General features: G+C 38.8%; 2 protein-coding genes across 2 annotated transcripts; one reads left to right on the plus strand and one right to left on the minus strand.

The window, feature by feature from the left end:
* Positions 1–10636, minus strand: LOC148087566 (contactin-2). The gene is made up of 16 exons (XM_087794404.1): positions 10579–10636; positions 9162–9313; positions 7261–7408; positions 7001–7193; positions 6849–6943; positions 6601–6787; positions 6433–6530; positions 5254–5407; positions 5062–5180; positions 4822–4989; positions 3392–3505; positions 1867–2385; positions 1655–1816; positions 1516–1585; positions 1136–1325; positions 1–459 (listed from the first exon to the last, which is right to left on the minus strand). The coding sequence occupies exons 1-16, from the start codon at positions 10634–10636 to the stop codon at positions 1–3; spliced, it is 2886 nt and encodes a 961-aa protein (XP_087650530.1).
* Positions 10637–16598: 5962 nt separating this feature from the next.
* Positions 16599–18298, plus strand: LOC148087567 (uncharacterized). Its single transcript, XM_087794518.1, has 2 exons — positions 16599–17347; positions 18180–18298. The coding sequence occupies exons 1-2, from the start codon at positions 16741–16743 to the stop codon at positions 18296–18298; spliced, it is 726 nt and encodes a 241-aa protein (XP_087650644.1). The 5' UTR covers positions 16599–16740.
* Positions 18299–18323: the final 25 nt, after the last annotated feature.

The raw sequence follows: 18323 nt of genomic DNA on the forward strand, positions 1-18323 counted from the left end.
TCAAGACTTTGATCGTTCACCCGGCATCTTGTTCTCCTGACACAGAGAAGAAGGAGGGCTGAACAGAGGGGGCGCCACTGAGCTAGATCTGGACCCACAGTGGACCTGTGTGCTGCTTCCAGGGACACAAGGGGGAGGAGTCGGGTGAAAGTGCAGGTCCACGGCCACCGTGGTGAGCCCCACAGAAACCTGGTGGGAGAGGAAGAGAGGGGGGGCGGCGTGAGAGATGCTGAGGTGATGGTGGACCGGAGTCATGGACGGCTCGGAGCTGTGGAGGGTGAAGGTGGAGCTGAAGCTGTCCTGGTGTCTTCGCGTGGGGGACGGGGACGGTAGAGAGGACGGAGGTGGCAGAGCGTCGTGGTCTTCTGCTCCCTCACTGCTCCAGTCGTTCCCACACTGGAGCTGCACGCTGGGCGGAGACGTGGAGTTGAACTTCTCCTCGTCCACACTTGGATCGATCTGGACGTTCATGAGCAAACAGAAATCTATGATGAATATTCAAAAACGTCCTTCTGATGTAAAAACACTGCATTGAGGAGTTAAACCTGGTCAACTGTATGAGTGACTCATACCCGTTTGTCTCATTTGTATCTGCTATCCCACCAGGGGTTGCCACTTAATTTCAGGCATACATATAGTTGAATATTCTAATTCCAATGATTATAAAATGATCATTTTAATATTAAAATACATTTAATTAGGCCTTTCAGTCAAACATGCGACGATCATGTGACCTTGGTATTCTTTTGATATTGTCTGGTGACACTATTATACCAACATTTATATATTTACTATATATAAATTAAATATATATTAATATATATATATATACATTTAAATACATAATTAAGAAAATTCATTTTTTAATTATTGGAATTACAGTATACAACTTTATGTATAAGAAAATATTCAGATTTCTTAATTTAATATATAAAATCAAATGCTTAAAAACATTATTTTGATAAAAAAAATATATATATATATTAATTAAATCATTCAATATTCTAATTACACTTGTGTACTTACAAATTAAAACATTTTTGATTCAATTGATTGTATATTATATATATTTTTTACAAATTAATGTAAAAAGTTCCTCTTTGAAAAAGTTTTTTCGAGTTTTTGTCAGGGTCACCTTGGTGTCGGCGACTGGCTCAGGATACATCTCCACCGTGACCGAGTGAAGCTCTGATGCAGGCTGCAGGTCTTGAAGACTCTCCGAGGGATCCGGCTGCACAGCAACCGGGCCCGGTGGTCTGGCTCGAGTGTCGGAGGTGTTGGGGCTCTGCTCGATCACCGCCGTGCACTCGTCGTCCTCGAACGCTCTTCAACGAAGAAACACAATTTGTTTTTATCACACCCTCCTGGTGATGACTGAGGACCAGAGGATACAGTGGACTCCAGCAGCTTTTAAAGCTGATGTTTGGACATATTTTGAATGAAAGCAGTTACGACTTCATCAAGAGATTGTGTTGTACCACAGATTCTCACCGATACATAAACTACTTCTATCACCTGTTCTCGTAGGTCCGTCCTGCAGTCGGAAGTTCTGCCTTCCTCATGGGGACGCCGACGTTCCTCTGAGCTGTCGCACACACACAAACGTCAATTTTAAAAAATGCAGAGAAAGATCCTGTTCTGGACCCCAAAAAACCTGCTCGGTTGGTCTGCGCCGGCTCGTTCTTCTGCAGCACCGAGTAGAAGGCGACGGTGATGAAGATGAAGGCCAGCGACAGACCCACGCCCACCACGATGGGGATGTCGTGCTTCTCCAGGGTCGGCAGCCAAGACTTGGGCCGTCGTGTGGCTCTGGAACAAACAGAACTCAATCACTCTTCTTGAGACCGAGGCTTGTGTGGACCTACAGGGGGTCACTGCTGCTGGTCGGGGACTGGGAGGTGTTCCTCTGGGACCACACGCTCGGGTCGTCGGTGCCGTTAGACCGGGTCGACTCTGTCACGAGCGAGTCCCTCGACTGATGCGGAGACACCGTCGACGTCGGGGGGGACGACCGGGCAGTGATCTGGGACTCTGGTGGATTCGTGGCTGTCGGGGCTCGGGTGGCGGGGGGCCGGAGTTCAGGGGTGGAAGGACGTGTGTGCGCCGAGAGCCCGGATGTGCTCGTCAGTGGAGTCGATGGTGTCGTTGTGGCGTCGTGTGTGAAAAAGTCATTTGAACTTTCTGGACTCGGTCCTGAGGCGGGAGGGGTGACCGACTGGACGTGAGGATGTGGGCGAGGGGTCAGTGTCGGGGGCTGCATCTGTGTCACCACTGTTGTGCTGGTGGTGGTCACATGAGCGTCACGTGACCTCGGCAGCATCTTCAGCTCGGCCACAGGCCCTCCGGAGAACATCACCGCCGCACCACGACACTCCTTCTCTGAGCCTGAAACACACACGATTGACCTCTGAAGCAAGTACTGTGTATATCAGTGGCTTCAGAAAATAGATTTTTACATTTTAAATGTTGAAACTTTTTTATTTATATTGTTGTTTTTTTTTAGAAAAAATATTTAAATATATTAAATTATTATTATTGGAATTACAATATAAAATGATATGTGTAAGAAAATGTCCAAGTTCTTAATTAATTAACTAAAAATAATTAAAAACTATCGATCAATATTGAAATTATGAATTCAATAATTCAAAAAATAATAATGAACTGCTTAAAAACATAATTAAAATAAAATTGAAATGTTACTTGTTGAAGCAAACAATTATATATATTTTAACTATTTAATTATTTATTTGTTGAAACATTGGATTTGTTCATTTTTCAATTAAATTAAAAAAATGTTTTTTTTCTAATGTATTCAGTTTTAATTTTTAGTCTTTTAAATTAAATATGAAAACTATAGAATTATTATTTGACATTAAACATTATATTTCAATGAGAATATCAAACTATGTGTAAAAAAAGCATTAATTTGGAATATAAAAGGACAAATTAAACCCTTTAATATAAATATTATTCGATACAATAATTGGATACTTAAAAAAATGGCAAAAATCAAAGCTTTTTACATTTTTTATTCATCCATTAAATATTCTGATGGAACTTATATACTCCCATGAGCAAGGTTTGGACACGACAGACTCACACGTGGTCTCCTTCTGGAGCCTCCTCGTCTGTTGCTCCGCGACACTTGAAGTGGACAGAGGTTGTCGGCTACTTGTCTTGGTGCGAACAGAACAAAAGCGTATAATCAGACGTGGAAATGCAAACCCAATAAATGTCACTAAATGTCTCTTTAAAACTCACAGCAGACAAATCCTCTCTGGTGTCTTTTTCTTCAGCTGTGAATGAAAAGAAAATATAAAAGTTGATCCGTATTTTTAGAGCGTTGCTTTGTAAACACTGTTGTGATTCCTGCATTTGTTAAAGTCACCTGCGACGATGAGCACATTTGCTCTCTGTTGTCGTCCAGCTCCGTTCTCGGCCGTGCAGAAGTATTGGCCTGCATCTGACCTTTGAACCCTGGAGAGATGCAGCGACCCGTCTACTAGATCAGAAAAAACAATGACAGTCATTTTGTAGCTGAGTCTGAATGGTATCACAGCCAAAGTCTGGTACGAACATGCATGCAAGTCATGTTAATAAGCATAAAAAACAACATCAAAAATGTTACAAATGTAACAAAAATAAGGCAGAATTATCAGTTTGGCATTGTTATCCTACAAGACAAACAACATATTTGACTACTTTCTGTCTTGTCCACCTATGCTCCCACATTTCTCTGATCTTTAAAACTCTTCACTGGCTTCCAGTTTCTTTCAGGATCAACTTTAAAATTCTGGTTCTTACTTTCAGATCTATTCATGGTCAGGCTCCTCCTTCCATCAGTGATCTGATCCAGCCTTACACCCCAGCTCGGGCTCTGAGGTCTGTGGATCAGAATCTACTGATGGTTCCTGAACATGGTTCAGGACCAGAGGAGAGAAATCCTTCCAGCCTGTTGCTCCTAAGCTTTGGAACGATCTTCTTCTGTGTTTGATGATCTACTGACTCCTCCAAGAAACATCTAAAGACACTTTTATTTATGCTTTTCCTTGATTTTCTGGAAGAGTGATTGAGTTTTGATTGTTTAAGCGCTTTGTGACCCTGATCTGGAAAAGCACTCAATAAATATAAATTACTTACTTACTTACTTACTTTAATTCCCTGCAACCAACCTTGTCTACTGCCTCTGACATTGAGTCTTATTCCTTTGAAGCTTCTGTTTCTTGTCATTAATACGTCACCATCTGAACCTTCAACGCTGTATGGTGGTACTTTGGACTCACCTAAACCAAGGGTTCAGTCCCCAACTTCCCTTCTTTCTTAATAAAGAACTTGACTTTCAACAGTCTGAGACACAAATTGAGCAGAGATCCACATGTCGTCAGCGTATAAAATTACACTGGGATCCATCTCCCATTTTATTTGAAGTACTTCTAGATAAGATTAGATTAGATAGACTTTATTAATCCCTCTGTAGATCTCTTTCGGGAAATTGGGTTTCCAGTACACAGCTGACGATAGTTTCATAAAAACAAGAACAAAGTGCAAATAAAAGAACATAGCGCAAGGGATGAAAGTGCAAATATAAAGAACGTAGATCAATAATATCATCTTTTCACTCCACTCCTGCCCCCAAATTCAGAATTAAACACTCTAATAGCACGAGGAATGAATGAGTCCCTGAGTCTATTAGTGTCGCGTCTGGGGAAGAGCATTCGTTTTATGACAACACTATGTCTCCAGGAGACCTAGGATTTGTAGACCAGACCCAAGAAGTTCTGTCCCTAGTATACGTGTTGGATTGGTCGACTAACTTACGATCAACACGTCTGTCCTGAGTGTTCTTGAGGATCGTGTCCGTCTCCGTCGCGCTCCTGCTCCAGGTGTAGGTGATGGGCTGGATTCCTACAGCTCCGCACGGGAGGACCGTGGCGTCCCCAACCCTGGTGGTCACTTGAGGGGCGAAGGTCACGATGACGGGGCTCACTGAGAGAGGAGACGACTGTGAGGAATCATGTCAATGAAAGAATCCGAGGGTTAATCTCGATCAAACATCACCAGCCACGGTTAGAGCCGCAGACATCTGAGAGATGCCGAGAGCGTTGGAGGCCTCGCACACGTAGACGCCTTCATCGTAGCTCCGAGCCGACTGAATCGTCAACGTCGCGTTTCTCATTCTTGATGAAGGACAAATCGGTTAGTGAGATAGATAGTCGCTGTAAAGTAGCTTTGAGAATGAGTGTCTTTCACCCCATGGTGACCTTGCCCCCGGTCTGCTTGGATTTACCCCTCTTGACCCAGCGGATGGACGGTAAAGGGTTCCCCGAGACGTCGCAGTGCATCACTACTTTGTCGCCTCGCGCTACCGTCAGCAGTCGTGGCCGTAGATTCACTGACGGAGGAGCTGAGGAGAAGAAAATGAAGAATCACCAAGAATAAAAATGATTAGCTTTCATTACCAAATGGTCTTTTCCTGCTTGAATCATCAAGTCATTTGATAGAAACTATCCATCTGTGCCCTTGAAAAATCAAATTTTTCAGGGGCACATTATATAGTGCGACTGTTGTTAGGGGCCGTCAAGCCAAAAGAAAGAAGGGACGAATAAACCGAACTTTAATATGATGGGAAAACTGAAAGTAAAAAAAAAAGTACGATGATAATTGCATATTATAAACATTTTATTTAATCCTAGTGTTATCTCTGGGTCAAAGTGAGCCGGAGGCGTGGAAACAAACTTGACCCAGAGGCTACACAAGGGATACCTCAAATACATTTGAATCGGGCCTTTGGGTCACCTTGACCCAAAGACAATCAAGGGTTGAAGGAAATGTTTTATATTCCATATAGTTTCATACGAACGACATCATAAATAAAACTTAATAAGTTGTTTTTCTTCTTGTGTATTATTTCTTGTGTATTATATGATATAAAATGCTTTGAAAGATTCCGCCCAATGTTCTTTTTTTTTACCATACTCTTGGAAAAATTAATCATGTTGAAAAGTTAAATATAGGATATAAGATTTAAAGAAAACCTCAACTTGCCTGATCAAAGACATTAAGACATGAACTAGAAAGTTGTTATTTGATAACACATTATTTAATGTAGATGTTATCATAGGAATCTCTAAATAAAATTAAAAATATTTAAGCGCAAAACATGTATTTCAGATGGAAAAAAACTTATATAAATTAATTCAGTTATTCAATTTTAATAACTGAGTAGTAAAAGTTAAAAAGACAGAAAGGAGTAAAGGAAATAAAGGATGTAAAACAATTAACTTTCACAAGTTATCTTTCTATTAAAACAAAATAATTACAATTATAAATGATGAGCAGAAAGATGTGTGAGATTCATGATCAGTTTGATTCCACAACTGTGCAGGAAAGACTAAACTTCTACAAAGAGTGTGTAAAAGTGTGTCGTACCCAACACTGTCAGAGTCGCTCTACTCGAGGTGAGAAATCTTCCCACGAGGAAGTTAGAGGCTCTGCATGAGTAACTTCCGCTGTCGTTCAGCTCCACACTGCAGGAGCAGAAAGAAACTTCACTGACATCCGGAATCCTATGGACTCAACAAAAAACACAAGACTCACCTGTGGAGCAGGAGGTCCCCGCTGGGTAGAACCCGTGTCCTTGTCGTCAGCGTAAGAGGACGGTCGTCCTTGAACCAGGACATGTGAGCCGCGGGCTGACTGAACGGGGGTCTGCAGGTCATCGTGATGTTCTCGCCTTTTGTCGCCGTGACGTTCGAAGGCTGCCGTGTAAACATCCAGTCCATTTCTGCCACAAATACAACTATGTGTTCAAGCACCAATGAAATTATGTTAAAAGAAAAGATTACCAGCTAAGAGGAGAACAGCTGTCTGAGACTTCAAGGTCTGGTGAAGGTTGGAAGCCTCGCAGTGATAGAATCCTTCATCGTCTTTAGTCAAAGTTCTGAAACACGAGAAGAAGTTTGGTTTCGCTCTGCCAGAGCCCCGGCTGGTGTCGCACCTGATCGTGAGCAGTTGTCCGTCGTTCTGCAGGAGGAAAGACGTGGAGCAGTTGATCAGGAGACGGTCGTCTTTGTACCACCGAACCACCGGGACCGGGAAGCCGTGCACGGAGCAGTGCATGAAGACTTCTGCTCCGACGGTGACGGTGATGTTCTCGGGACCGTGGAGGATCCTCAGTCTGCTGGGACCGCCTGTGTCAGATGATCAAGACAAACTGTAGTGAGTTATAGTGAGTGGTTTATGCTGGAAGAACATTACCTTCCACAGTTAGTGAAGCTGGTTTGCTCTTCCTGGTGACGTTGAGTGAACGAGTCACACAGACGTAAACTCCTCCATCATCTGTGGTGGTGTTGAAAAGGTGTAATGTTCCGGATGTTTTCCCTCGATTTCCATCTCCATATTCATCCTGAAACACATATTATTCATAGATCTTTGTTTTGAATAATTCCCCGAAGAAAACTTGACATGGTTAGGGATTAAATATTTGTGATATCAATACATTCAATATTAGCCTTATATAGAATATTTAAAGTCTGGTTCAGCACCGTTTTTTTTAACCACAAAGAAAATAAAAACATTATTTAATTTGTGTTCTATTGATCATTCATGTCTGAAATGTGTGATGGTGTTTTCCCTTAAGTAACATCAACCTGTGACCCTCGACACTTTCGGTCAAATTAACTTAAAAAAAATAAACCCGTAAACTAGTGAAAATATGCGCAACATAAACTCTATGTGATTTATTTTTACAGTTTATATCCAAAAGTCGCAGTCCACAGAGCCATAAAGGCTTCAGTGATTTTAAGGAAAACGTTTGAATTAATATGATGTAAAGTCAAAAGGATTAAAAAAGAAACGAAAAAAATCGAGAAGAAGATTTTTGGAATTTGAACTGAACATAAAACAATATGAATATTCTTAGACAAAAGGTGAAAGGTTTCTGAAAAGCATGGACACAAAAGTAAGCTAGGGGTATTTTGGAGATATGAGTATTTGTTTTCAAGAATCTGTCGTCTCAGTCACATTAAACGCTGCTCAATGCTGGATCGACTCGCTGTCTTGTCTACAATGTTTAGACTTTGACTTTTTTTTATTTAATCATAGCTGTTTTTGTCTCGGAGTTTGTTCAAAGGGGAAATTGCGTAAAATAGCATTGGTCTGGACAGTTAAATTACATAGAACGATGTCCTCTATCTCATTGAAGTTCTACTCTGATGCTAGAAATGTTATTTGCCTCAAACTTTTACATGTGTGTGAACCTTGAAGTTATTTTGTTTTCCACTGACATCAAAATCCGAAACAGAAACAGCTTTATTCGCTATATTTGTCAATGTTCTCTGATTTGCCGATTTAAGGAATTTAAATTATTTGCAAAAAAAATGATAAAATAGAAAATGAAAATAGAAATTGAGATGAATGAAATAGAAATAATGATAGAATAATATACAAAAAAAAATCAAGAAGCAAGAAAATCCAGTCCACATTATAACGTGTTCAATTTATTATGTATGATCTGGATTATCTGGGATGTCATTTTTACAGGTTCCCAGCTACATTTCTTCCAGGATTTTAACTTTTATTTTTTCTATCAATTCACTTTCATTTCTTGATATCTGTTTACACATTACATATAAATTGTAATCCATTTAATTATAATTGTTTTGGTATTCAAAATGCTCTTTCCTTATTTTAATTATTTTCAAACTGACTTTGCAATCTTTAATTTTTTAAGTACTTTATTTATTGACCAGCTTCCTGTGTGGCCTCATGGGAAATATGTCACTATGTTAGCGAGTAGGGATCAATAAAGTTCTACCTTACCTTACCTTAAACAAGACATTTCATCAGCAGTAGGAAATGATAACTTTCCATGGATTTAGGTGCTAGTTTTGTGCAAAATTTAAACCAGAAAAGAAGGAAAATGTGGTATAAGATTACGGTAAGAGGGGGGAATAAAAACAGACAAAATGTTGTTGATAAGAAAAAGTATGCTAGCATAGCTACATTGCTAATTATCTTAAAAGTAAGCTAGCTCAATGACTCAACACAAATTATTTACGCCTTGTATAAATGCCTTTTAAAAATACCATTAAAATCTAAATCACTTAAAAACAAATCACTGGTTGATATTTCTTCACGACTATAAAGTTTGCACTCACCTGGATCTGTTTCCCTCGCGTCACCAACTGTCCATCTTTTATCCAGGTGATGCTAGCAGCAGGCGAGCTCTCCCCAGAGACGCACTGGAACCAAACTTCATCTCCTTCCCTGACAGTCTGGTCTCGTGGACTGAAGAAAACTTCCTCCAAACCTGGAGCAACAGACACCACTTGAGTGGAGGTAAAGTTTAACTCACTTTTAATTTAATTTATATTACTTTGAACAGCTAACAACGACACACTTTGATGCAAATGTACCTCCTGTGTACTACTACAATACTGCTGTGTGCTAGCTTAACATTTTGGTTAAAGGTATATGGAGCTATTTTTGTCTCATATAAACGTGTGTTGTTATATCCACAAATGTAAAATTAATATGTCTTACTTGTGTATTTGTAACGTTGAGACGTTTTAATTCTTAGAAAACCTGAATAAAACATTCCTCATTATAATTTTCGTTAAATGAGTTTTCTCCCAGACATTTTTCTTCAAAGCTTCTTCACTGCTACCGTAATGTTGTGTCATTACGCGCACTCTAACTTTGGCGTCTGATGACTGCGATCGCCAAAACGTTGTATAGTTTTAGTCCAGAAGAGAACCGTCAAATTAACTTTAATCCAAACCAAACAGGTTTAGTTTGTCTACTTCAGAACCAGGTTTAAAGTTTGCACTAATGATGGTGATTGTTGATTACAATGCTGCCTTCTAGTGGCTGTTATATGAATCGCAAGGAGATTTTGCAGATTTTGAGCTACGATTGTCTCAACAAACAAGACTTGTAAGTGGAGAATCCTTGTAATGTACATTTAATTTCACATACAGAAAATTATTTTTTACAATTTTTTGTTTTGTGAATAAAAAAAGAGTTAAAAGTTAAGAAAAAAAAGGGAATTATTTATATAAGATATCACAACACACCATTTATTATTATTATTATTATCACCCTCTGTACAGTTAATAATATATATGAGACAAAATAACTCCACAACGGTGCACAATCACCTATGTGAGGACAGGTCCTAATTTGGATCCCACCAGGGTGTCCTTTCCAAACTCTCTCTGGGGACTGTTTTTTAATCTTTATTTTGAGATTTTAGTGTCTTTTATTGTCTCAAATATATACTCCATATCCCGGAGTGTGACCTTAAATCTAAAAAAATGAATTTCAGACGACTAAAACTAAAACTGTTGATAACTCACTCGTATATTTACGAGACAGAGTCAATAGTTAGTCTTATTTTCAGTCTCTGGATCTGAATAAGAGACATTTGTTTCACTTGAGGTCACAAACCGTGTCCACCTGAATTACAAAAGTGATTGAGATATTTATATAAAGCTGCCATATAGTGTATTAAGCGATGAGGAATCATGGAACAAATTGTACAAAAGTGATGATTCAGGACAATTATTTGCTCACCAAGTTGCGATGAGACTGTCAGGAAGGACAGGATGAGGAGGCTGAGAGGAGACGTCATCTGTGGGAGCCTCCAGATGGAGTCATCCATGTGAATCCTTCTACTGAGCGCTCAGGGCCACATCAGGAAACGAGCAGACAGCATCTGGAACAAAAACACAAAAACGTCCCCCACTGTATTTTAGCAATTAATTACTTAATGTAAGAGGAAAAGTCAAGATATGACACTTGGACCAAAGGACAGAGTTGCTTTTAATTTTATTTCTACATCATCATGTCTATGTATATAATGTCACAGTACTTACATTTTACAACGTATATTTAATGTTCAATTCCGGAATACGTCCAATAGAGGGCAGGGTAACACAATGAGAAATGTTGAGGGGGAGTTGGTAATAAATTAAGTTTGAAAAAAAGTTCCCTCACATACTCCTCCTTAACAAATGTACTTCTCTACAACCTTATCAAATGTCATCCTCTTCTTCACCTCCAAAAAATCTCTGTTGTCAAAGTTTGGGTCCGAGGGCCACATGCATCCTGTTAACTGGATTAATGTGGCCCTTGTGATGTCAGAGTAAAACTTTGCTGCTTTTAAAAAATCTTTCTAAAAAAACAAAAGGTTGAATTTGTTAATAAATACATTACATTTTTATCTCTTCTTTCCTTTTCTTTCATTCTTAAATGCAATTTCCATAAAATTGAATAATTAACAATTGAATCAAAGTTTTAAGTTAATTTGTTTCACCTTATTTAAGTATTTTAATTATTTCTGTTTTACCACATTATAACATTGCTGCTGCTGTCTCTTATTCCCTTCTTTGTTTTCGGCTTGAATTATAATGTGGCTCTTTTTACTAATGGCATTTGCTCGCCTGAGATCCAAACCATGAATCATTAACATTAATAAATAAACGATTGATTATTTAATACGCACGGAAGCTTGGGCTCCGTCAGTGATAAACTGCTGCAGACTGTTTAATACCAATATGTGGTGATGTTAATACTGATTTAATCTTTGTAAATATAATTTGTTCTTGCACAAAATTCATATCATAATGTCTTATAGCTTTATTAAAAATAAAACTTGATCCTTGTTTTTTTTTTTCTTCACCAGGACTGTTTTTCTGACATTATTTTGCTGCTGCATCAAGTGATCAATGTGATCAATAATTTGAAAATGTCCACCCTCACCCTCTGCCTGTTGCTTCTTCCCTATTTTGGTGGTGAGCAGCTCCAGCTTTTGTCCTCTGCCGTCCCTTGAATGGCCACTTTACAGAGCTGCGGCCTCCACTCAATGAAAGTGACATGAAAAGAGGCAGCGCAGCTTTGTACTGTGAAGATCAGTTATTGGCCCCTGCAAGAAAAGACAGCCTTCTGATCGCATGTCCTTTCATGAGCCGCGATATGTCCGTGTAAAGACGGCTCAATGTAGAACGACGTTATAAACCCCCGCGGGTTTAAACTGGCAAAACTTTCTGTTAAGACTCTGTGGTGTAAAACTTTAATGCTTAAACTAGAAATAACTCGACTGAGGATGTGGTGATGTTGTTCGTCACTTACGAAACCATGAAGCTAAAGGGGTTTTAGTGCTAACAAGCCAAGAGTCCGGGGGTGTTTGTTTGGCTCTCAAGGCTCCAATGGATCATTTACACCTTTCAACATGTCATTAAGACGCAGAAGCCCACACACACACTTACCTTTACCCGGTGGAACAACTTAATTAATACTTAAGCTCTAATGTGCTGCGATAGCTTTTCTCAGTGTGTCGTCTTGTTGACCAGAAGTTAGACATCAATTCAACCGTGTGTACTAGGGTGTGTATTGGAAAGAATGTGATACGATATGATACTCATCAGGATACAGCGGCCACAAGACGACATGTTAAGATTCTGTAGTAACAAGGATATATTTGTAGTATTGTCGAGTTCTTGACTCTGGTGTTGCAGTATTTACTGACCACATGACTCCTGACAAAGACTTAACTGCTTTCATTTTTTTTTAACCAATATATAGCTTTAAAAGCTGCTGGAGTTAACTGCATCCTCTCGTCCTCAGTCATCGCCGTGATCTCAATGGGGTTCTATTGCTTCTGTAGCTGTGGATGATGTAATGACTGGTGCCATCTAGCGGCCTGACGCTGGATTACAATGCAAAAATTGAAAAAATGCTCTGAATATTTGCTTGTTCATTTTAAAACAATATTTGTTTAATAAACAATTGAAATATAAACCATACAATAACTGTGATAAAATGGGATTTGAATGCCAACAAAATAATAATAATAAAATAAAATAAAAATACATACACTATCATGTTAAGAAATCATGTTAAATGGTTAGTAGTTAAACATCCTTCTGGATGAATAAGCTCAATTTCTAGGATAATTCAAGTAGCTCGTGGTCTTGTTCTTGAGTGAGGGAAAGATAAAGAAGGACACAAATCAGTGCAGTGTGTTCAATCACAAAGTTCTCTATATATTGTTGTCAAAAAAGTTCACGAATGTTTGGATCGATGTGGTTTCGTTCCAAAGGATTTAATACGATTTTGACTCACAGAGTATTCTCTTTGCCTAGAGGTTATTTTATTAACTAAATGAATGAAGTAGCTTTTTAACTTCATTTTAGTTTGTCCAACACGTGAGCTCATGCTTCTACAACATGGATTTTAGTACCAACAAGAAACTAGCTCAGATATTATTGTTTTAATCACAATATAAATGTAGATTTTTAAATTTATATACATTTTTCCCACCGCAGGAACCTTTAAAAGAGTAAATCTAAAGACAAAACGACTGTTGTTAAACACATGTTGTGTAACACACACACAACGAGATGAGTGCTCAATTTGCATTCGATTGAATGTGCTTCACCTGTCGGGCTTCAAACGTGGAGACGCAACGATAATCGTCGCGACAAATTTTTTAAAACAAATATTGACAAAAACAATACTAAAATGTACAATTTATTCAACATGCATTTTTTTAGTACTCACTCTGAACTTGAGCCCATCTGTCTGTGAGCCGAGCTGCTGGTCTCCTGATGTGCAGCGGACAACAAGCAACAGCTGCCTCATATACACAGCGACACACACACACACACACACACACACACATTCAGGTTTCCATCACTACAGAGGGCATTCTATTCATTAATTGCACTGGACATCAGACTCTCTCCTGTTTGCATCTGCAGCTCCAACATGCATGTATTAAAAAAAAAATAAAACTGACTCAAGCCGAGTCTCAGATAGTTGACTGAGCTGTAAAAACTGTTTGTTCAAAGTACTTGTATTCAAGTAACTTGTATTCAATGAAACTAGCGTCAATTTCAGTATACAGTATGTATATATGTACTTGTCCGTGTTTAACATTCCCTACAGCACTGCAAATATGGACGTATGACTTTATCATCGAAAGTCTTTTTTAGGGGTGTGTATTGGCAAGAGTCTGCTTCTTCCCTATTTTGGCGAGAAATTCTGTGAGATCCTAGCGATGACTGAGGACGAGAGGATACAGTCTACTCCAGCAGCTTTTAAAGCTGATGTCTGAACATATTTTGGTTTAAAAAAAAAATGAAAGTAGTTACGACTTCGTCAAGAGTCATGTGGTCTGTAAATACTGCAACACCAGAGGAACATACTTGAGCAATACTTCTAATACTCTATATACTTGTTCTTAAAGTGTGGCAATATATTGTATCGTTGCTCCTGTATCTTGATACTTGTCATATCGCCAGTTTCTTAACAATACACAGTCCTAGTGTTTAAGACTCTTGGCTTCACACAAAGTCCACTCTTGTTTATTGTAGATATATACAGTATTTTGGATTTTTAAAAAAAAATCTTTTAATGACGGTCCTTGCACGATAGGTGTTTTGCAGTTCTTTTAGAACCTTCCTTTTTTGTGTAATTATTTTTAATTATTTTTAATTACTTTTGTTCCTGCCTAAGACATTTGAAAAATTGTGTAAAAATATGTTGGAAAAAATATACTTTGAAATGGTCTTTTTGTTCTTCAGATTTCAATGTCCTTTTTTTGTTTTGTTTTTTTTAGATAAGATAAGATTCTTAAGCTAAGCTAAAAGGTCTTAGTGTTAGGAGTAATGATTGAACATCATCAGCAGATTTCATTCACATTATTGACCACAAATCAACATTTTATTTTTAACTTTATTGACACAAACGTCAATCACAGCATTTGTTGTTTTTCTTCACGGCAGAAGAAGCCTAGAGAAGAGCACTGACAGGAAGAAGAAGTCCCGGCTGATCAACGAGGTCTGAGCAGCGCCGCGCAGGCCCGCTTCACACAGAACCTGCCTCAGCATCCAGTGAGTTTCCTCGGCAACACCTGGTGTAAGTTTAAAAACAACCAGTGTAAAGATAACTTTTATTATTCAAGGTTCTGCTGCCCTCACCATGTTGAGACCGGTCTCTCCAGACGTGCAGGTCGTCTCGTCCTCGTTGGGATTCTGTGTAAAACAGCCTCAGACCGAGCTCTACATGGTCACCGCCAACACACGGTCTCACCCTCCGGGTACTCCATCAGCAGATGCTCCAGGTCGCTCAGGGCCGACGTGAGGTTCTCCAGCTGCTGCTGAAGGTGAAGGTTCTTCTCTTTCAGCGTCTCAATGGTGTCATGGAGCTCGTAGGTCCAGCTGCAGTGTAGGAGCAGCGACCAGAACACGTACCAGGTGAAGAGCATTTCTGTGGAGGTCCAGACTTGACAGTGATGGAGCCGGAACATTCTAGATGGTTTAAAAGACTCTATGGCAGATTTCTAGGTTAATGGACCGATCACTAGTCACATCATTGATTAGACCCACTTCTAATTTTAGACCAATCAGTGTTATGTACTTCAAATTAACTCTACTTTAGTTACAAGTCAATAACTTTTGTACCAGAGTAGAGTATTGTGTTTTATTTGTTATTTCACTCCAATATTTGTACAACCTTTCTTAGGTAAGTCATTTTTTGATTTCCTAAATATTTCCTAGTGAAAATATTTGAATAGGTGCTTTTTATTTTTATTTTAAGATCCAAGTATATTCGCTTTATTATATTAAAATAATGAAGCAGTATGATTGAGGAGCTGCGCATAAATTGATGCAGGTACACGTGTCTGCCACAAGGGGACAGCAGAGAAAGAGAAACGAAAGCTAGAGAAAAAACCTGCTGTGGTGTTTAGTATAATTAAAACAGAAATCTGTGAATTACAGTTTTAAACATATACCCGGACTGCTGTTAGACACAGCCGTTATACAGAAAAAAACGTCAGTGACATGGTTGAAAAAATATAAAAACCTGTAAATAATGATAGAAAATAGTAAAATAGTAAGACCTTATAGAAGTTGGTAACTAATTACATATTCCATCATTATATTTACATTTTAATTGAATATCCCCTGTAGAAATCATTACACATATAAAGAAATTTGTTTGAATTAGTAAGTTTGTTTTTTATTGACGACAAAAGAAGAAATAAATTACTTGCTAGAGAGTAAAAATGTATTAAAACATTAAATTGGAAATAAATAAATAAAGGACAATAATTAAAATATCTAGACTTGTGCTAATAAATACTGCAATGTAATAGTAAATTAGTAATGATGGTTCTGGTTTTATAAACATTTCTACATGAAGAATTTCTCTCTGACTTCATTCAATTAAATGAAGTTAAATAGGGACACATGTGGTCCTCAAAATTAAAATGATGACGTGATAATGCCAAACATCATTATTATAAAATAGGAAGCCCCTGTTATATCGTTTACCAAGCCAAAGGACATTCATTAACATATGTATTATGGTACAATTATATAAAACACTTATTATAGTTTTTTTTAATTTTATTTCAATCTAAAACATTTGTGTTCAGCACCTGTATATGAAACATGCTAGTCACATGCTAACCTGAAGCTCTTTATTCCTCACAGGTTCCCCTGCTATTGTCATATGTGGATTAGCAGCTTATCATGTTTAATGAGGCAGGAGGACCTGACGCTGTGGGTGGGTGTGAGCAGCTCAGAGGGGCTTCCCCCAAACATGAGTCAGTGACACACAGCTGTCCTTCCAGCAGGTCAGACCTGTGCCGTCACGGGTCATCTTCATCAAGTTTCACCGGAACACGGAGGAATCAGTTACTGTTACAAGGTAGTACATCAATTAAAGATGCCCACGAAAAAGAAAAAAACACACAGAGAGGAGAGAGAAACCAAAGATGTTGATGACGAGGACTCTGAGGATCAGGAACCGAAGCCACAGAAGAAGAAATCAGGCGGAGGGCTGAAGAAGAAGAAGAAAAAGAAGGTGAGAGAGAGCGATGAAGATGGATATAACTCAGACACATCTGGCCCTGAGGTGAGGAGCAGCAGGTCGAAAAGGCAGAAAGAAAAGAAGAAAGAAGACAACAGTGATGAGTCGAGTGATGCGTCCCAGAACACAGAGGATAACAACAACAGAAAACGAGGAGGAAAACTTCCCGATGTGATTGAATCCACCAAGAAGTCCGCGGGTAAAGACAAAATGGTGTCGAAGGACAAAAAATCCAAGAAGAAGGACTCGGAGAAAGAGGAAGCAGGTGGAGATGAAGAAGAAGGGAAGAAGAAGAAGAAAGACAAGAAGAAGAAGGATAAAGGGGACAGCGATGAAGACAACAAGAAGTCGAAAGGCAAAAAGAAAAAGGTGGAGAATTATGTGGAGATTTACGAGAGCGAGCTCAGGAACTACGAGCCGGAGAAAGTGGAGAACTACGAGGACGAGTATCACAAAAAGAAAGGTGAGAACCAACAGTTGGTCGTTGAAAAACATGATTAATGAGTCTGAGGTGAGCTCGACGGAGATGGTAGTTAGAAGTATTAACTGTTACTAGAACAAGACCAATATTGTTACAAAGTTGTACTCAAAACCAAGAGGTTTAGTTTGGTTGTTAGTCAGTTCAGGATTTGTTAATTAATTGTTGTTAGAAATATTCATTTATTTAATATCTGCAGAGAGGCGATGGACAAGCATTAAGGCTGCCAAAAAGAGATTGTATTCCCTTGGAAAAAAACTAAAAAGAACAATATTAATATTCTTAAAAAAGCTGTAGTTATAATATTTGTTTAAACCTTTGTGTTGTGTCTCGGTCAAGATGAACCGAAGGCCTGAAAACCAATGTTTCTGTCGTATTATGTGTTGTCACTTGGTCAAGGATACCACAAACACATTTGTTTTTGGGCCTCCGGGTCACCTTGACCCAGAGACAACACAAGGATTAAACAGTCTTATTGTATCCATTGAAATATAAAATATTTTCCTTCCTCAATGGATTTCAACACAAGAAAGACTGTTTTTTTTAAAGGAAGAAAGAGAAAAAGTCTTTACTTGGTCGTATTAAGATAAAAAATAAAATTGTGAACTATTTAAAACACTCTTGTAGTTTTACTGTGACATCTTAAGGGCCACATGATTAAAATCTTGGGGCCACCGGCCTACACTTTGGAATATTGGAATATTACATTGTTGTCATCAGATAATAAAAATTGTCAAGAGATTAAAATCAGACTAGAACTTGACAGTTTTTAGATGTCAATCAATCATACAAGTCACAATTGTTTGGTTCCGCTCAGTGTATGAGGTGGTGACGGTCACAGGCGACGAGAGAGGAGGAGGAACGGACGCCAACGTGTTTGTCACTCTGTTCGGAGAGTACGGCATCACGCCCAAAGTTCACCTGGCGAGCAAGTGAGCGTCCTAAAACATTCATTAACGTG

The sequence above is a fragment of the Callionymus lyra genome, chromosome 1, assembly GCF_982586985.1.
Source record: "Callionymus lyra chromosome 1, fCalLyr1.hap1.1, whole genome shotgun sequence".
NCBI lineage: Eukaryota > Metazoa > Chordata > Actinopteri > Syngnathiformes > Callionymidae > Callionymus > Callionymus lyra.

Coding starts and splice junctions, on each gene's coding strand:
- LOC148087566 (XM_087794404.1), bottom strand. CDS start 10,636: ATGACGTCTCCTCTCAGCCTCCTCATCCTGTCCTTCCTGACAGTCTCA. Junction 7,194..7,260: donor AGCTTCACTAACTGTGGAAG/GTAATGTTCTTC, acceptor CATCTGACACAG/GCGGTCCCAGCAGACTGAGG. Junction 1,326..1,515: donor GGACGGACCTACGAGAACAG/GTGATAGAAGTA, acceptor TCTTCGTTGAAG/AGCGTTCGAGGACGACGAGT.
- LOC148087567 (XM_087794518.1), top strand. CDS start 16,741: ATGCCCACGAAAAAGAAAAAAACACACAGAGAGGAGAGAGAAACCAAA. Junction 17,348..18,179: donor CGAGTATCACAAAAAGAAAG/GTGAGAACCAAC, acceptor GGTTCCGCTCAG/TGTATGAGGTGGTGACGGTC.